The sequence below is a fragment of the Lethenteron reissneri genome, chromosome 23 (assembly GCF_015708825.2).
Source record: "Lethenteron reissneri isolate LAM-NWPU_2019-01 chromosome 23, ASM1570882v1, whole genome shotgun sequence".
Taxonomy (NCBI): domain Eukaryota; kingdom Metazoa; phylum Chordata; class Hyperoartia; order Petromyzontiformes; family Petromyzontidae; genus Lethenteron; species Lethenteron reissneri.
The window spans coordinates 16,262,217-16,280,497 of record NC_083801.1 but is presented as its reverse complement, the minus strand read 5'-3'; the positions used below and the strand labels follow the sequence as shown (position 1 = coordinate 16,280,497).

At 40.7% G+C, this 18,281-nt stretch overlaps 1 protein-coding gene across 1 annotated transcript; it reads right to left on the bottom strand.

Annotated features, from left to right (window-relative positions):
- Window positions 1-4,125: 4,125 nt before the first annotated feature.
- On the bottom strand, window positions 4,126-16,793 carry DDX42 (DEAD-box helicase 42). Its single transcript, XM_061557488.1, is given in 21 exon segments — window positions 4,126-5,325; window positions 5,566-5,679; window positions 6,901-7,011; window positions 7,568-7,692; window positions 7,938-7,968; window positions 7,970-8,040; window positions 8,476-8,752; window positions 9,141-9,238; window positions 9,612-9,659; window positions 9,789-9,888; window positions 10,258-10,347; window positions 10,349-10,387; window positions 10,744-10,920; window positions 11,197-11,316; window positions 11,428-11,532; window positions 11,766-11,918; window positions 12,876-12,912; window positions 14,395-14,456; window positions 14,709-14,853; window positions 14,981-15,217; window positions 16,610-16,793. Coding segments are annotated over 20 exon segments (2,385 nt in total). The 5' UTR covers window positions 15,205-15,217; window positions 16,610-16,793; the 3' UTR covers window positions 4,126-5,067.
- Window positions 16,794-18,281: the final 1,488 nt, after the last annotated feature.

Here is an 18,281-nt window from a genome sequence, read left to right as displayed (position 1 = left end):
GGGGTCCTGTTTATGCTTGTAATTTTGTATGTCAATAATTATAAAACATTCATGGCTCGAATACAGGATAATAGAGTGATTATAGGTGACTGACAAATGATCGTTTTCATCTGCAGCCAGTTATTGTTGTTGCCAATGGTAATCACTTAATCTACACCCTTCATCTATCATCATCAGCCATCATAGTTTGTCAACATTAGTCACTGTCTCATCTCCATTATTTTGCAATGTCATTTAGGCATCTTGACAGGTGCCTCATCGTGGGGTTTTTTTCCGCAATGGAAAAGTTAAATTCCATTCCAGTGTTCCTGATGCACAAGGGAAAATGAGTTTCCACCAAACTTAATTTTTCAGCTACAGAAGTTAAATGAAGCACCGTGCGGTGTTTTTTCACCGAATTATGGACAAGATGCATCCTCCCGTTGGGAATGTGTCTTTGTTGTGGCTTCATCCACAGATGCCTTTGAATAATTGGAATTTTACAGATTTATCCCTGTGACCGCTACTCATTCCAACCACAACTGATACTCTTTAACTAAAAAACAAATCTCAGTATTTTCAAAATAAAAATGTTGAAGTTATGCAGAGTTAGATGCACGCATCAAATGATCTATATTATCGTATTGACTGCTGCAGTCCAGTGATTGTATCCAAGTAAAGCACCCTCATTGGAAGCTCCCTTCAAGAGTTTTGTATAGCCAAGCCGTCTCAAATGAGAACTCGGCACTTCATCGCGCATTGCCCATAAACGTCTTATATATTTTCCTTTTGAAGGCAGTGCTCTTTATGAATGTGAAATGTTATTTTTTATACCACTACTTTTACTGGTAGGAACCTCCTGGTTACACCAGCCCACAGGGGATTATTGTGTCTGTCGTGCAGGGAGGGGCTGGGTGGAGAGGGGCTGGGTGGGGAGGTGGGTTGGGGAGGGGTGGGGCTGGGTGGGGAGGGGCTGGTCACCCCGTGGTGCCCTTATAAAACTCAACGTTTAACCTACTCACGCCGGCTTGTACCCGCCCTCAGTCGGGCATATTTGTGGAATACACCACGCCGCCGTTGACCCTGGCCATTGACCGAGCAACCCAACGTTCCTACCAGCTCCCTCCGCAGGAATGTGTTAACGCAGTTATCACCGCAGTACAGGGTGGTTCTCCTAAGTTGTCTCGAGTAAAGTATGTGCACCAGGGTAGACACTCACGAATGGCCTCTTTCTGCACATCTGCAAGTGTCAAGTCTGCTTGGCATAATTCCAAGATGGGAGCGACGAGGGTGGTGGTGGTGACATGGAGAGGAAATTATTTGAGTGCAAAAAAAACTGACTTTCTCTCCCATGATGAACCTCCTGCTTGGGAGCTCTCACCATAAAATGGGAATTACTGTCGGCAGGCTGCAGCACAATGCTCTCAAGTAAATCCTCCGAGGTCTAATGGAAACTAAAATTACCTGAGCACTTCCAGTTAACTGAATGGTATTTTTCAACGCTAGTCAAACAGGCCTAACGTGTCTCGATTTTAAAGTCCGAGCACCTTGCAGGCTCATCCCCTGCGCAATCGAGGCGAGCTCAGCAGTGGAGGGGGCGGTCTCAGAACCGGCCCTAGACCTTTGGGGGCCCTAAGCAAAATTTGGTTGGACGCCCCTTTGATGTATGATTTTTTTCACCCACTAGCTAGCAGTGACTCTAGGGGGCCCTCTGCTGGCCACGGGGCCCTTTGCAATTGCAAGGGTCGCTTAGTGGCTGGGCCGGCTCTGGGGGGTCTCATCGTTTAGCGTGGACGAGTCGTCCTGAAGTACAGGGTGGTCTTGAAGCAGAACTCGTCCCATCTTATGACCCTCATGCTCTGCTTGGTTCATGCTAAAAGAGCTTTTGTCACTTGACTTCCTATGATCTTTATGCATGTCGGGGCCATTGTGAACCTTTGTTTTCCATGTGCTCATGCACACGTATTGGTGTGGCGAGCAGCCTGATAAAACAGGAGCAAAGGGGCTTCTTGGAAGCTATCCTGTGATGGCTCTGATAGTCAAGTCCTATATAATCTTGCGAGATTTGCTTTTGGTGAAGAACTTTAGAAATTCTGTTTTAATATTTCTGGCTGTTCGGCGTTTTGAGTCTGTGCTAAGGGGCCGTCCATAAATGACGTCACGCGATTTTGGACGATTTTTAACCCCCCCCTAAAACATGACGTCACAAAGCTCTGCCCCCCCCCCCCCCCCAAAAAAAACATGCTTCAAATCGCTTTAAACTAGTCATTGTAGTGCGTATTTAATGTGGCGCTGCAATCTGATGTTGTAGGAGAAAACATGTATTAAAAAGTCCATTTAATTAAGTAGAACGTGTCTATTCAAAGTTGCGCATTTTGATGTGACGTCACATTTCTCCCCCCCCCCCCATCACAGTCACAAATGTCTGATCCCCCCCCCCCCCCCCCCAGGTGCGTGACGTCATTTATGGAGGCCTCCGAAGCAATACTTTTTTTTTTAAACGGAGCTGCAGGGTACTCTGGTCCTGATTGGCATGCTCGTTTAGTCATTGCATTTTGCTCAGCTTCAGGAAGCATTTTGTGAAGGCATCTGTTTGGGTCATGTCCCAGGAACAAGAAGTAAAGCCCTTGTGTTCATCTCTTGGCAAGGTAAATTTCACAGCAAAACACAGACGTGGGTTTGTGTAGCCCTCTGCCTGGCAGACATCAAAAAGTATTCAAGGACTGCTGCCCGATCAAGGTGCAAAATGGTGGTTGGAGGCCACCTCTCGTCCTTTGATTAGTCTGTGTACCCGTTTTACAACAGTATTGAAATGTAATGATTGCTTGAGTATGAATATATTTATCTTGAGATGTGTGCACATGAATGACTTGTGCATATTAAGTTTATTCTCTGGTGACATCGACTGTGTAGGACAGTTACAGTTCACCTCAATATTAAGGGCAATTGAAAAACCTGAGATGCAAGACATTGCGAGCTCGGGAGAGCACGCACAAGGCGAGGTCGTTTTTTATCAGTAACTGTAATATAACTGATGGTTATCAAGACCTACATCAAGTGGCAATCGCTGGTGGCATTACTAGTTAGGTTCAAATGCAATGTGGAGTACATGAAAGCATCGATTTACAAACTCGACCCTCTTGTCACCGTGACTAGGGTAATCACTCCGCTTCTGTATTCGGGAAAGCCCAAGCAACTTTTGTCAGGAACGTCATGCAATGTTTTCCTGCGTAAACCCAATTAAATTCAAAGTCAACTTTCAGCAATGAGATGTTTGGCCAACACCAGTTACATATATATTTATCTATGGTAGGAAACTGGAAAACCCGGAGGAAATTCATGCAGAAGGTGGATAACATTAAACCCAGTGGCTCCTGAGTGAAGTCAAACCCAGGCCATTCCTGCTGTAAACCCTTGTGCCACCATGCCTCACCACAAAAAGTTCTGATAAACTTCACACTCTGGAATCACCACACTGCCTCACTTGGAAGTCATTTAGGGAGAGTGGCGAGGCAAATGCTTCGTCCATTGTCACACGGGCTCAACATTTATGCTTTTCATTTTCATGCGATTTTGAATGGTTTAGATTTATTCTCCATTTTTTTAAGGTGCATAAATTTCTACTTTGTTACAGTTTAACTACATATTGAACTACAGAATGTGACAGGGGAGGGGGCTGACAAAACTATTGTCAGCAAAACTGAATACTATCAAGTTGTCTATACAAATGATGCTGCATAGTTTTTTTTCAATATAGAAATGTATTCTCAGGTGAGGTTGGTAGTGTGAGTAGTTTATCTGTTGGAGTTCTTGAGCAGGTGACACGAGGGAGGAAAATGTTTTGACAGTCAGGTGGCAATGGCAGTGACAAATGGAAAGTTGCAAATTGAAATCCCAATCAAAGTTAGGGTTAGCCCAACATCTCTCCAAGATTAATACAATGTGTCACATTAATAAAAGTTAATAGCCACGTAAATAAACGAGTTGCAACCTGAAAGCACTTCAGAGCCATGCATAATTGTATTCACTGGCTCAGAGGTGCCGACATCAATAATTAATTAAGCATGGAGATACTGACTTTCACTATCAAGAAGCTATGCTTGGAGACATTAATCGTTTTACAAAAAGGCACCTTTTTAAAAAAAAAAAAGCGCAAAAGTTGTAATTTGCGGAATGTAAACTTCACAATATTTAGTATCACATCTTTATGGCTGAGCCTGTCATTGCAATCTGCATTTCTTAATATTGTAATTATTTTATCAGACATTACAGGTCACTGACCAGACAAGAAAATTGTGGACATGTTGTCATATCCGATTAACACATACTACGACTGGACTGTTATCCCAACTGACAAATCAGTCATTTATTTCATGATGTACATTTAAACAAACTTTGGAGAAAAATGTTTTGCCAGTGAAAAAAGTGGCTCAATGTACATCCTTGTCAATAAAGTAACACGAAGGATAACCATGAACCTAAACTAACAATCAAAATGTTATCCTGGAAAACGGGTACACATTTGTGGAATATATATTCATTCCAACATGTCTAAACAATTATTTAATTGACTAAATATGCACAACCTTGTTCAATGAGGTGGCGTTTGACAATATATCGCTTGTTCACAACTTCTATTTGAATGGACTTGAAAGCAATACAATAACAAATGGAGACAGTATTGATCACAATTATGTTCATTTAAAAAGTGTACATTAAGTAACAGATATGTGCACGTGTACAATAAGCCTTGAAACCAGTTTAATTCAAAATATAAATTCATACTGAAAGTATTTGTCAGTGAGTCAATTCACTCTGATGATGCGCTATTTTCAGCACACAAACAATATTCGTTCCAAAACTGTATGACTGCACACGTTTTACACAAATATTTAAGCATCTTCAACAGCACTAAACCCAGGATTGATGAAGAAGTCACTAGTACAATACATTATACGTATAACCTGAACACATACAATCACCCACTTTAACATTGTATCCCTCACTGAAACTTAAAACCTCTCGATGTTTTGGAAGCAGTCTCACGCAATCTGCTGGTAAGAGGTTCTTGTCTTCCAAAGTTCTAGTTTACTTATCCCATCTAGTCTTTTTACGCCTTGGCGGATCAGCAGGGACCGCAAAGCTTTTAGGGGGTGAGTTGCTTTTTTCGGACACCTCGGCAGGATGAGTGCCAGAAGGGACACTCTGCAGGCTGCCCGCGCTCTTCCAGCCACTCAACCCCCCACTGGCAGAGCTGGCACCTCCACTTGCACTCTCACTGCTGCTACTCTGGGCTTTTGTAGATACCCCAGGACTCGCTGCCACAAACTGTGACTTGTATTGAGCCTGGGAGGCAAAAGGAAAGCAATTAATACAAAAGATACAAAATAGATTTCATTATTTTTTTTACCAACCATCCATAAAGAATAAAAGTACATACATTTTCCCTGACGGAAGTTATAAATGTTTTCCATTAAATACTATCTTCTTGCATTGACTTAGAGCAATGAAGGATATTTTACCAAGAAAGTGCAATTTTGAGATGACACATTCAGTACAGACAAGGAAAGAGAAGTGTCACTGCACCTTGAAGGCTTCTCTCATGGAAGACAGCCTGTCACCCATGGCTCCTGTGGGTGGCTTTATGGGTTCAAAACTTTGTGGCAGACTTGTGATGCTTTTCATGCTGCCACCTGAACCCTGAAAAACACACAATTTCAGTTACTTATTCTTTGGTTCTTTCGGTCAAGTCACGTATAAAGAAAAAATAATAAATTCAATAATAGCATACGACGTTTCGATTGCAACACAAGCAATCATCATCAGGTATAATGAAATAGCGACAAAATCTAACCAGAAAAAATTATAGACAGACATATAAGCAGACAGATATCACCTAGATACACAGAGCGGGCAACACAGGTACAGAGAGGGGTGATCGTCTCTGTGGGGTGGCCTTAAATAGACAGAGGGGGGCGGAGGCAGCGAGAGGGAGGGGTTAGAGACAAAATTTACATGTCAATGAGTACCAAAAAGAAGTGAGCAGGCTTAATTTATTAATTTCTTTATACGTGACTTTACCGAAAGAACCAAAGAATAATTCCTGCAGTCCCGAAAGCTCCAAAGTTAAAATTTCAGTTCCATTTATTTGGTATAGCCCTGTGAGCCATTCGGCTCTTGAATCGGGTGCAACCGCAACAAACAAAAGACAAAAACATGAACAAAAAACGTGACTATGTGCAAACAGAAAATACAGGAAAAAAACTTCCAAGTCTTCCAGAAAAAGCACCGTACACCAACGCTGTGTGCAAAAATCCCAGTGGGATACAAGTCAAACAACAACAACCACAAGACAACTTAAATTAAGGCCATCAGTCTAACTCCGTACTACAACAAACAAAACATGGCCAAATCAAAAAACTTTTCTAAATCAAAATAAAGCCATAAAAGCAATGTAACAATGATCACAGGAACTGGGACCGAATTTTCACAATAAACGACAAACAACATGTACCACCAAGTACTTAAATTTTCTTTAACTGGTTAACACCATATTTTCAGATTTTTTTTTGCAAAAGTACATTACATATATTTCTATATTGATACATTGTCAACTAGTGGATTGACGATGGCTGATGCAGATTAATAATTTCCGCAGACAAGTAAAAATAGTATTAATTGGTGCTCATCATTGATGGTAATCTTGAGCTATTGGTAATAATTTTGAATTCACCATGATTGGGGCCATCCTCAATAGGAAAACCACTGTATACATTTACATTACAAAGCAGAGTTACTGATGATTTTTTGTTCGTCTATTTTGAGTTGTAAAAAAACTAGTGACTGATCATTATGAACACGCACAACGGCCATGCATGAGCTACTTTGATAGGAAAAATAAAGTTAAAACACCGCACTCACTGAAGACTCTGAGCCAAGGCCAGGCCTCTCCCTGTAGCCCAGGCCACCTCCACCCACGTTGAGCTTCCGACCGCGACCACCCTTGAAGCGCGTTTTCCTAAACCAAGGATTCTGTAGGAAAGGGTCAAATCTTCATGGGTCCTCTTAATACATACAATGCCATTAAAAAGCCCAAATAAAAGTAACAATTCTATGGAGCACCAAATGTGAATGTTACATTTATTGCAACAACTTGGTATAATTTTCACGTTTTAAGTATAAATTGCATAATAAATGATAAAACAACCATATCTTAATAACACACGATCACTTACCATGACCAAACACTTTTGGTTCGCCATCATTAATGGTTAACTGTTGTCGTATGGTAAACGTGAGTGCATGTAAGGTAAGGGTACAGGTATACAAGGTGGTGCCCAGTGTTAAAAAAACAAGTGTCGTTTTTCCTCGAGTTGTTTATTCATACAATACCTTGTGCTGTCAGAACCAAGTGAAGAATATTAAAACCAAGTAAATTGTCTTCTTATTAATGGTGCATGAGATAAAAGGGTGTGAAACTATTTTTGAGAGTACAATAAAATGTGGAGACTGTACACGAAGAGATGGGCCTAATGAGCTGTGGTGGACTTCTTACATGGAACATATGACATGCGTTCACAATACATACTTGCATGGCTAGGTCCATTAGCTCCTTGTGGACATGCTGGTTGGCACCTTCCAGGTTTCTCACCAGATCCCCGGCAAAGTTCATGTCTTTGTGGGTCATTAGTGTGAACGCTGTTCCCTTTTCGCCTATGGATTAAAAAAAACAGGATGAATTAAATTAAATGTCTGACCATCTTTAGAATCGTCACGAAGCTGTACAATGTTCACATTACATATCCACGTGTCAAGATGCAGCCACAGCGAAGTGTCCTCCCTTTCTGTTAAAATAACAAAGACCATCACCGACTAGTAATACAGTTACTTTACTTTTGCCTTAGAATTAGATATTATCCATTATGGGTGCCCAAAAAAAGGCACGCATGTACCCTTACCTGCTCTGCCTGTCCTTCCTACTCTGTGCGTAGTGTGTATCAATATCTCTTGCCACATCGTAATTCACCACAGTCTTGATTGAAGGAATGTCCAACCCACGGGCTGCGATACAAGAAACACATTCAATATAATCAAGTTACGGGTCAATGCTTTTAATTAAGAATCCTGCACCACAGCACACATTTTATATTAATTATGATCAGCAATACTATAAAAATCATGTAAACATTCAACACAATGCATCTTTAGCCGATGCAGAGCCGTTTCTGATATTACTCAGATAGAGGGAGACCATGCTCTTCTCGGCATGAAATAAGGGAAAGCCAAAGGGGGGCAAACCAAACAACATTTAAAGAAGGAAACTGGGATCATGAGTAAAACTACACTGGAAGTGGGGGATCTGACATTGACATGGGTGACAGTGATCGATCAGATTGTATCAGTGGCTTGTAAATGGTTAACAATGATTCACAAATTAAATAATACACAATTTAATCAGTTCTAAATACCATTTTAATATCTGCAACAATAACTTACCAGCAACATCTGTGGCAACCATGATTGGTATGACCTTTTTCTTGAAGTCAGAGATGACCTTGTTTCTCTCACTCTGGTCCATGTCTCCGTGCAGCAGCCCAACCTGGAAGCCCTCCTGCTCTAAGTCGTTTGACAGTTCCTCAGAGTTGTCCTTCCGTGTGACAAAGATGAGCACGCTTCCACTGGAGGTGAACTCCACCAGATGACTGCATAGCCAGTTCCACTTTGCTGCTCCATTGGAAAAGATCTCTACCCTCTGCGTAACATCTTCGTTGGCCTGTTGGGTAATTAAAAGGCAGTACACACTTCTAAATCTGGATCATTTTAAATGAAGTATTTTGAGCCATTTAAGAAGTGGCTAGAGGTATGTATTTTGAACTTATTTCGCATCGTACGTAGCCAATCGCGCTAATCACAGGTGCGGGGGCAGGACAACAAACTAAAGACAAAAAGCAATTTTGAAGAAATGAGTTGCAATGCAGGTTGCAGCTCATCCAACCAATGCTCGACATAATTTAGTTCAATATGTAATTAAGTACAACTGTAAACATGTTTTTAGTGAATTAGCTAAAAGTATAATCTTTATTTAAAGTGAAGGTAACTATATTCATAGTTGAAGTGAATCTTTATAAACACAAAGGCACAGGACTGAAAAAGACATTCACCTCTCCGATATCTCCTTGCACCACTCGAATGGGGTCAATCAAAATATCCCGAGCCAACTTTTCAACCCTCATCCTGAACGTGGCACTGTAGAGCATTGCTGCAAATCAAGAGTTGCACAAATGTTCTTAATTACATACTTCATAAGCACGAGTCAATGCAGTACAATTTCTCTTTGTAGGTTGTAAATGCAGAAATGTCACGTGGTATCAAAACGGTATTCAAAACATGTTCAGAAATTAAGACACTGCTGTAACAGAAATATAGCTTTAAAATATTAATGCTAATGAGTCTAGAGCAGTAGACAACAAAATACATATAAACTGTGTTTTACAGACATTGTATACTATGGTCCCAAAACTAGTCAATCCCTTTAAAGTGTATTATAATTACTATAAAAATTTAACTTCATTCACTGAATAAAATGTACTTCCAATCTGCATAACCATTGGCAATGTACATCCACGACTTACTTTGTCTGTCTGGGCGGACATGGTTGGCAATTGAACGGACTTGATATTCTGCAAAATACATTCAAAGCGTTTTGCACAGAAAAGTAAACTTCCATGTAAGACAGCAATTAAAAGGCTTACTCTGTAATAATGTAAAAAAACTACAAACACACTCATATTGCTGTACAAAGCACATACCAAATCCCATGTCAAACATGCGGTCGGCTTCATCAAACACCAGGTAGGTAACCCGTTGAAGATTTGTCGCCTTCTTTTTGACATGGTCAATCAAACGGCCCTGTGGAAGGTATTCTAGTTACACAAATGCTAACATAGCTTAAACCACTGCTGGACAGAGAACACAGTAAACACAAGGCACGATATTATGAGATACTACAGAAGTGTTTTTTTTAAAGATGTGAATCCCAGTGGCATTACAATATGCCACCATGATAGACGTTTATACGAGAAATATATCACGCAACAATATGTTTCTAGATTGAAATGGCTAGGCACATTTACCAAAGAAAAGACAGTAGTCACTACATTGACAAATAAATATACTGAATGCAAAACAAGCATTGGGGGAAGGGAGGCAGGGTTTGATGGAAAGGGCACACATCTTCCATACCACAGTGGCATTGTGTGTCTTGTGGTTTGGACTCACGGGAGTGCACACCACGATCTCAGCACCCTCCTGCAGCGCCTTTGCCTGCTCCCACATGCTGCCACCACCGTACACAGCAACAGAGTGCAAGGTTGTACGCCTTTCCGAACCGTTTGCACTCCACATTTATCTGTAGAGTTCACATCAATGGAATGTATTGAGCTGCTATAAAATACAGCATCACTCATGCCGGACATGTCTCTAGAAATACAAATCGGTTACAGTAAGCTGAACTGCAAAAATTTGTTAACTTCCTGGTTGGTGCATTTTTTTAATAAACTAAAAGTTATACTCCAGTATATTTTATAGCGTATGCATGCAACAACTATCATTTGATCGTGAAAGTTAGTTCACACAAATCTAATATTTATACACACATTTTTGTACATATTGCAAAAGGCATTCAAACAAAGAGTAATAATATCTAAGGTTAACAGGCAGATCATAAACGACAAAAATATTCGCACACGTGGTCGCACACATTACCTGCTGACAGAGCTCCCGGGTGGGTACGCAGATGAGACCAATTGGACCGTCTCCTGGCTTCAGTTCTTTCTGTGCCATGATGTGTACCAGCATTGGCCAAATGAACGAGGCTGTTTTTCCGCTGCCGGTTTTTGCGATACCGATTATGTCTCGGCCGCTCAGCGCTATGGGGATGCCCTAGGCCAGAAAAATCGCGTCACCCAAATTAAATCAAGCAGAAACTTACAGATAAATATTATTATATTACAGATGTACTCTATCTCTTTATGGTAACAAATGCTGAATAACACAAACACCTAATGAGAATGATATACGATGTCCATATAGATTTCCTGTATTTTGAAATTAAGATAGTATATTTACAAAATTACCACGCACATTGGTTTGACGATGTAATACTATACCAACAATATGCAAACAGGCATGTCACTGTGCATATCTAAAGATCCCCACCTGGCACTGGATAGGTGTGGGTTGAGTGAACTCTGATTTGCGAATCAGATTAAGGAGCTGTTCATCAAAGCCAAAGTGACCAAAACTTGAGCAAGGCTTGGGAGGAGCAGCACCAGACACCTGTGCAGGGCAAAAACACCACCAAAGGTAAGACAACTGTCCAAACAAGACAATGTCCAAACATTTTTCTGTTTATTCAATGCTTAAAACAAATATAAAATAGCATAATACCTTTAAGTTGAGCTTGTTCCTCAGTTCATGAGCCTCTGATGCACCAAGTGATGAAATTTCTTCATGCTCTACATAAAAGTTCTTATCAAATGGTTCGTACTCGATCTGCAGATTAAATTAAAAATATCAGCGACTGGTGTACACAATTCCCTGAATACTGAACAAAACTAGTTTAAAAGCAGACACCTTATGAACACAATTGCAGACTGACAAAAAGCTAAATATATTTAAGAAACTATTAAATAAAGTGGTTGGTAAATATTCAAATACAATTATTGTGATTGAAGTATTAAAAAAATATTTTTAAGAAAACATTTGTTTAAAAGTCTGTCCACCACCTCTGAGTGATCAATGGAAGGCAGAGGATCAATGACTTTGTTCTTTTCTGGAGGAATTGGGTTCCCATCACTGTCATAGTCCATGGGGTCTTCCTCGTCAACAGGTAGCAGTCCAGCGGTGGGGTTCTCCTCCATGTAGCGGAAGTAGGCTTCCTGCACAACACAGCGGCACAGTAATGGTCCATCACCAGTTAACCAGCAAGACGCCATGGCCACTTGCAGTCCAATATGAAGTGGCACAAGCTTACAAAACCATGCTGTGCACAGTATACGAACAATCCACAAAAATATGACACAGGAATGTAAATATGTAAATTAGCTTCATATTTTTTATGTGTTGACCTCAATCTCATGGGCTGAAGCTGCAAATAATCTTAAGAATAGATGTGAGTTGCACAGTAAATCGAGTCAAGTTTAAGAGTACAATATAAAAGTTTTTTTTTGCTTTAAAATCAAATGGATATCAACTGACCTAATCAGCCCATTAGAGCAAAGTCATATATAATTCACATCTGTTATCTTGAGCTGAGTGTATATGAACATTCACTCTTCCATCAGGTATTTTTTTAACAAAAAATACACAACCTCACCACTACTTATGGCAGCATGCATAAAAAACACTTGATTCCTCGTAGATATTTTACACACTATCACCCTCATCCTTTTCAAAATATATTTTAAATGTGAAAGGTAGTTTAGTACATTAACAATTACGAAGTTTTTATTGAAACACTTTAACACATCATATCTGCCAGTTTGTGGCTACCCTTTTCATGCAAGTGATAAATAACTCCTCCTATCAAGAGAAAAGGAATTGAGGTCTATAAAATAATCAAATGTAGTCCTGATTACTCTAAAATACCATGAAATAAATGACAGGCACTGTGAATACCTCTGCAATGTCGAGTGGACAGGTTAACTACAACTTATCGCCATTAAAAATCAATATACAGATAGTGTTATTGAAGAGCCTCTCAGTGGCTCATATAATAATGACAAGTGCTCACTGCTGGCACTTTCCACTGACCATCACTGGAAGAACTACACCATAATAAAAAGAGAAGATTATAAATATAAGAGAGCCAAGGGTTGCAAAGGTAACACACTCACTTGTCCATCCTCCTCTTCAATGTCATCTCTTACACCCCTGTAGAAACACAAAGGAAAAACACAAAACTTCCCTGCGTCTGTTCAAAGAGACCCTTTTATTACAGCTACAGAGCCTGCACTATTACAACCACCATCTTGTGGAGACCTTGCGGAAGCAGTAGAAAGGCTATCTGCTTTCGCAATATCGAACTGCATGGTCTGTACTATCATCTAAAGCAGTGATTCACAACTTTTCTTTAACCGCAAACTACTCAAAGAAATGCCCAAAATATTTTTGTGAACCAAAATGCAGGAATATGGTGTTTTGTCAAAAATGTGTATCTCCAAGTTCCACAGATCACATCCCATGGCCTTGCAGACCACGAGAGAGACCACGAGTTGAGAACCACTGATCTAAAGAATTGGCCAATTATATTCTTTTCGATTTAAAGCTTTCGTGACTGCAGGGATTCATCTTCTTGGTTCTTTCGGTAAAGTCACGCAGAAGGGGAAGTAATAAAATAATAAAAATAAAACAATAAAATAATTCTCATGACGTTTCGGCAACAACGCAAGTAGCCGTCCTCAGGTGGTGGTGTTTCATTCTTCACCTGAGGACGGCTACTTGCGTTGTGGCCGAAACGTTGTGAGAATTATTTTATTTTATTATGTTTTATTTTTATTATTTTATTACTTCCCCTTCTACGTAACTTTACCGAAAGAACCAAGAAGAATTATATTCTTGCGCGTGGAAATATGTTCAGGAGCTAAATGCCAATGTCGAGTTCTTTTAGCTACGATAGGACTCGTGGTTATTCTATGATCCATAGTTTGGGTTACATAGCCATAATCGCACTGTAGCTTGCCTTCAATTCTCCATTTATGAAGCTTTACTCATCGGCCTGTTGATGTTGTGATTGATGGTACACCATAGTTTGAGGAATAACAAAGGTAGAATGTGCAATGTTTTGGTCTCGAATAAGGTGTTTACTCTGGATGTCTGCATTATTTCACTGTTTGCCAGCATTCATCGGAATCTGGGTGAGAATCTATCTAGGGTGGTGACAGCGTGATCCCAGAAAGGGGATCGAGTCTTGAGTTGGCAGGTAAGGTACATAGTTGAAGTATTGGTTGATGGGTAGCTTGTTGCTGGCAAAAAAATGTGTAAACTTCCTTGCAGTTTGTATGTCTCTGCAGATATTTGGTGGCAGACTGTTCACCAGATCAGTGAACCAGGGGATTGATGTTGATTTCAGTGTTTGGGTTATGATGCGCATTGCGTTATGTAATTGTGCATATAGTTTTGTGTTTCAGCTCCTAGATCAGGCTGGTGCACAATTCTCTACCACTAAGTAAATCAGTGATAGCACAGAAATTCAGAGCACATCAGCTGTTTGATTTGAACTTTGCCAATTAATGATTCCATTCATGATTCCAAATATAACTATTTAGCTTTTAGAAGTTGTCCACTTTCAATCCCTAGCCTGTGCAGTGCCCATGATAAAATTGGACATTCCAACAAAAAATAAGGTTATCTCACTTGTCATCTTTCTTGGTGACTTCTTTTTCCTCCAAAGCTTTCATGTCTCTTGCAGCTTGATTCTTGAAAATATAAAGAATGCATTCGTATATACCGTCACACTAAAATGTCAGTAAAACACTCCTGCTTGTATTTATATAGCATAAGTATTGTAAATATTTGATATAAAATACAATGTCTGTAAAGATACAGGTACAACAATTCATTTTATACTAGAATAAAAATCAGTAAGACTACTTTTAACTTGTCTTCCGCTTATTTAGGGCAAATTCAAACACCCTGCTGGCATTTTGTATTGCAAGACATAATTGTACCTCCACTTGGGCCATGAAAGCATCCAGTGGGTCATCATCACTGTCAGAGTTAAGCTGCTTGCGGGAGGGAGAGTTCTCTGCAGGGATGTAAGGCAGGCCAGAATACTTTGATGAAGAATCTTCCTCCTCATCCTCTTCAAAGTACCTGCAATAATAATGCATACCAACCAACATTTAAAGTACAAATTTATCACAAATTCATAAAAATGCTAAAAATTATTTCTCAATATTCTGCCAAAATAACAGGAAAAAACGTATTAAACAAGTCTTACGAGCTTTCGTCGTCAAATGTTGGCCGCTTGGACCCTATTTTGAAGAATGATGTGTTTGGTGCAGTCTGAGGGTTTCCATATCCTCCAGAAGTGGAAGACGATACAAACGACGTATGCAAGTCGTTTGGAAGTTGTTTAGGCTCTTCCTTCTTCGCGCCGCCCATGGCAAAGCCTCCAAACCCAAATCCCCTCTTTTGGCCAGGGCCTCCTTTATTCCAATTCATCCTCACGGTTGTACTGAAATGTGAAACAGTACAGTTATTGTTCTGGTAACAACACAAAGTCTAACAGCTCCAGAGTGTACATTAAAAGCCAAGTGTCGTAATATTAGCAGCGCCTGTCAGTGACATTTACTTACAAGTGATTCTATAAAATAGAAAACCAAATAAAATGTTTTCTCCTCCTTGGTTTAAGATGCAGTCAGTGTGCTCGAAGGTTGTCACTTGACGGCACGTCTCCAAAAAGCAAATCTTCAGCTCTTGGATAATGCTACCGAGTTGAAACAACAACAAAAACTTACTTCGTGACGCATTTGCAAGTGTGAGCTTCCCGTGCCAACTAAGATGGTATTATCCTGTTAACGATTAGACAATGCTGAAAACTATAATATCCAAGTGGGGAAAAGTCCATTCATTGCACAGCCAGTTTCCTTCTCACAAAGCGAGTATCTGATTGGATGATTGTAATGATTTGAACTCACAACCACCGCACTGATTGGGCATATTTATAACCACATCAGCACGCGGCCGATAAACAGTATTCAACAATTGCACATGCATACACAATACGCCAGCTCTTGAAAGCTAAGCAGCTGATGAGCCGGGATAGTGCTTGAATAGAAGAGCACCACGCACGCCTGGTTCTAATGGGCGTCTGAAACGCTACGTGGACAGCCCAGCAAAGTGCACTGTTGATCTGTGCTTAAAAGTGGTCTCCGTGTTCACCAAGCAGCACTGACCAGCGTGGCCGGTGATCAAAACACCCCTTTTCCATGACCCGTTCGGCGTGGGGAGGCTCCCAGCCAGCAATGGATTGACAAATGAGCTGTGCACGACAATTGAGCGCAATGGTTTTCAACCTTTTTGGTATGGCGGCCCCCCAATGAAGAACACTGGCCCACGCGACCGGCCCACGCGACCAACCCCCCCCCCGTTTACCAAAGACACGATAGCGAGATAAATCACACACTCCTCTGGTCAACGCGCTGTAACGCAATTGTTCACGTTGTGCATTAGTGCGTTTTTACGCACGAATACTAAAAGTTACGCTTACGTTCGCAGCGCCAATTCTACAGTTGTCCTGCACAGTATCCGTGCAACTAACCCACGCGCTCCCCCCTCAAAGGCTTCCTCCTTCAGTCGAACACTCTCCACTGGCTGAAATTCATTGAACTGTTTTATTATTATTGAACAATGTTTAAATAATACGAACAATACTAGCCAAGTGCACACGCGTATTCTAAACTCGGAGGCCTTTGTTGCTTAGGCCCCCCGAGTCTCGACTTAGCGGCCGTGCGGGCCTCGGGCTGCCTTCCCCGGCAGGAGATCCAGGCAAGGCAAGGCTCCATCTCAGTGCGTCGTGCTAAATAAAGGGAAGAAAAGCGCGGGAAGTATGTTTGTTTTATCTTACCTCGCGTCCTACTTGAGGCGGTTCGAGGTGTCGGACGAGAAAGCGATTGATGTGACTCGTTAACTGTTATTTACAATTAAATCTGGGGCAGCGTGAGGCGGAGTTGTCGGACAACGTCTCCCGAAGCTACGGGACCCGCGCGTCGCCAACTGCAGGCAAGTCTCGCGAGAACATGTTAATGAGGCGGGGGGAGCTGCGAGATTATGTTAAGTAGGTGCCATATCAATTCAATGTAAAAAATTAACCCGTACAAAGTTTTTCACTATAAATCTTTTATATGTGTGGCATCGGTTTTATTTTATTATTCATTTCTGTTTTTCTTGAGTAAGAGTTTCATTTTTATCACATTGGTATTTTAAATTAAATATGAATTTTTTTTTCCTAAAAAGTGGAAAATTTAGGAAAAAAATTTTCACGAAAATAAATTGTTACGCACAACGAGTCTGTGTGCAAAATGTCAGCTCGATTGGATCACGGGAAGTGGGTTATAAAACGACCGAAAGATTTGCACGGTCGTAAGCGCGCAAGCAAGTGAACTTAATATAAAGGATGTAAAAAAAAATAACCCGTAAAAACAAAGTTTTTCACTCTAAATCCTTTATATGCGTGGCGGCTAGAGTCCTCTCGTCTTCTGGCTTGAGATGGCTGCCACCTATGGGTCAGATGATTGTCTGGAAGCATTAAGCAATTGGTAATTAAATATAATTTTTTTTTTCCTAAAAAGTGTAACATTTTGGGAAAATTTTCACGAAAATAAATTGTCACGCACAACGAGTCTGTGTGCAAAATGTCAGCTCGATTGGATCACGGGAAGTGGGTTAAAAAACGACCGAAAGATTTGCACGGTCCTAAGCAAGCAAGCAAGCAAACTTAATATAAAGGATTTAAAAAGCAGCACTCCCATCCAGCGAGGAAAGTTTTTCAATCAGCGCATGATAACTCAGGACTTGATTTCTCACTTTAAATGTTCCAGTACAAAACCAGCCAACCCACACGGTTTACCCCGTATTCATGTACAGGGAAATTTAGTATTAAGATCCATGCGGCGTACAGCTGTTTCAATAGGGCACTTTTTTGTTCGTATATTTGTTTGTTTCTCGCTCGTGATGCGACTTTGTAGGATGAACACTGTGATTTATAAGGACACGAGGTGACCAATAAGGTCTGAATTGGTCTGTAAGAAAGTAAGCACCAATAAGGGCTTGACAGGTATGTGGCTAGGAGTATGAATGATCGGCCGAAGGCACTGCCAAGTCGGGTACAAGATTGGCCTATCCATAAGTACTTCTATTATTGTACTTGATATTCCTACAATTCTGTTGCGGGGGTGGGGGGGTAGCTAATGATGTACACGTTAAATAAATACAGCATTGAATAATCAATCATATAACCACACAATTAGTATGATGCTGGTCAAGAAAAATAACGGAGTGGCAGCCATGGGATGGAACTGTTTGGAGAGGAACGTCCAACAATGAGATGGAGCGATTAAATCAGCTTGTGTGCAGGTGTTAAATTGCTGGAACATATGGCGCAGCCTTTCTGTCAATGCACTGCTGGATAAAGGCCTCCACAAGCCGTGCGGGTCGTGGCGAGGTTTATTCTCCGATATACTTTATTATTAAAGTACTATTAAAATATTATTGAAGTAAAGTTGCCATTGTATAGGAAG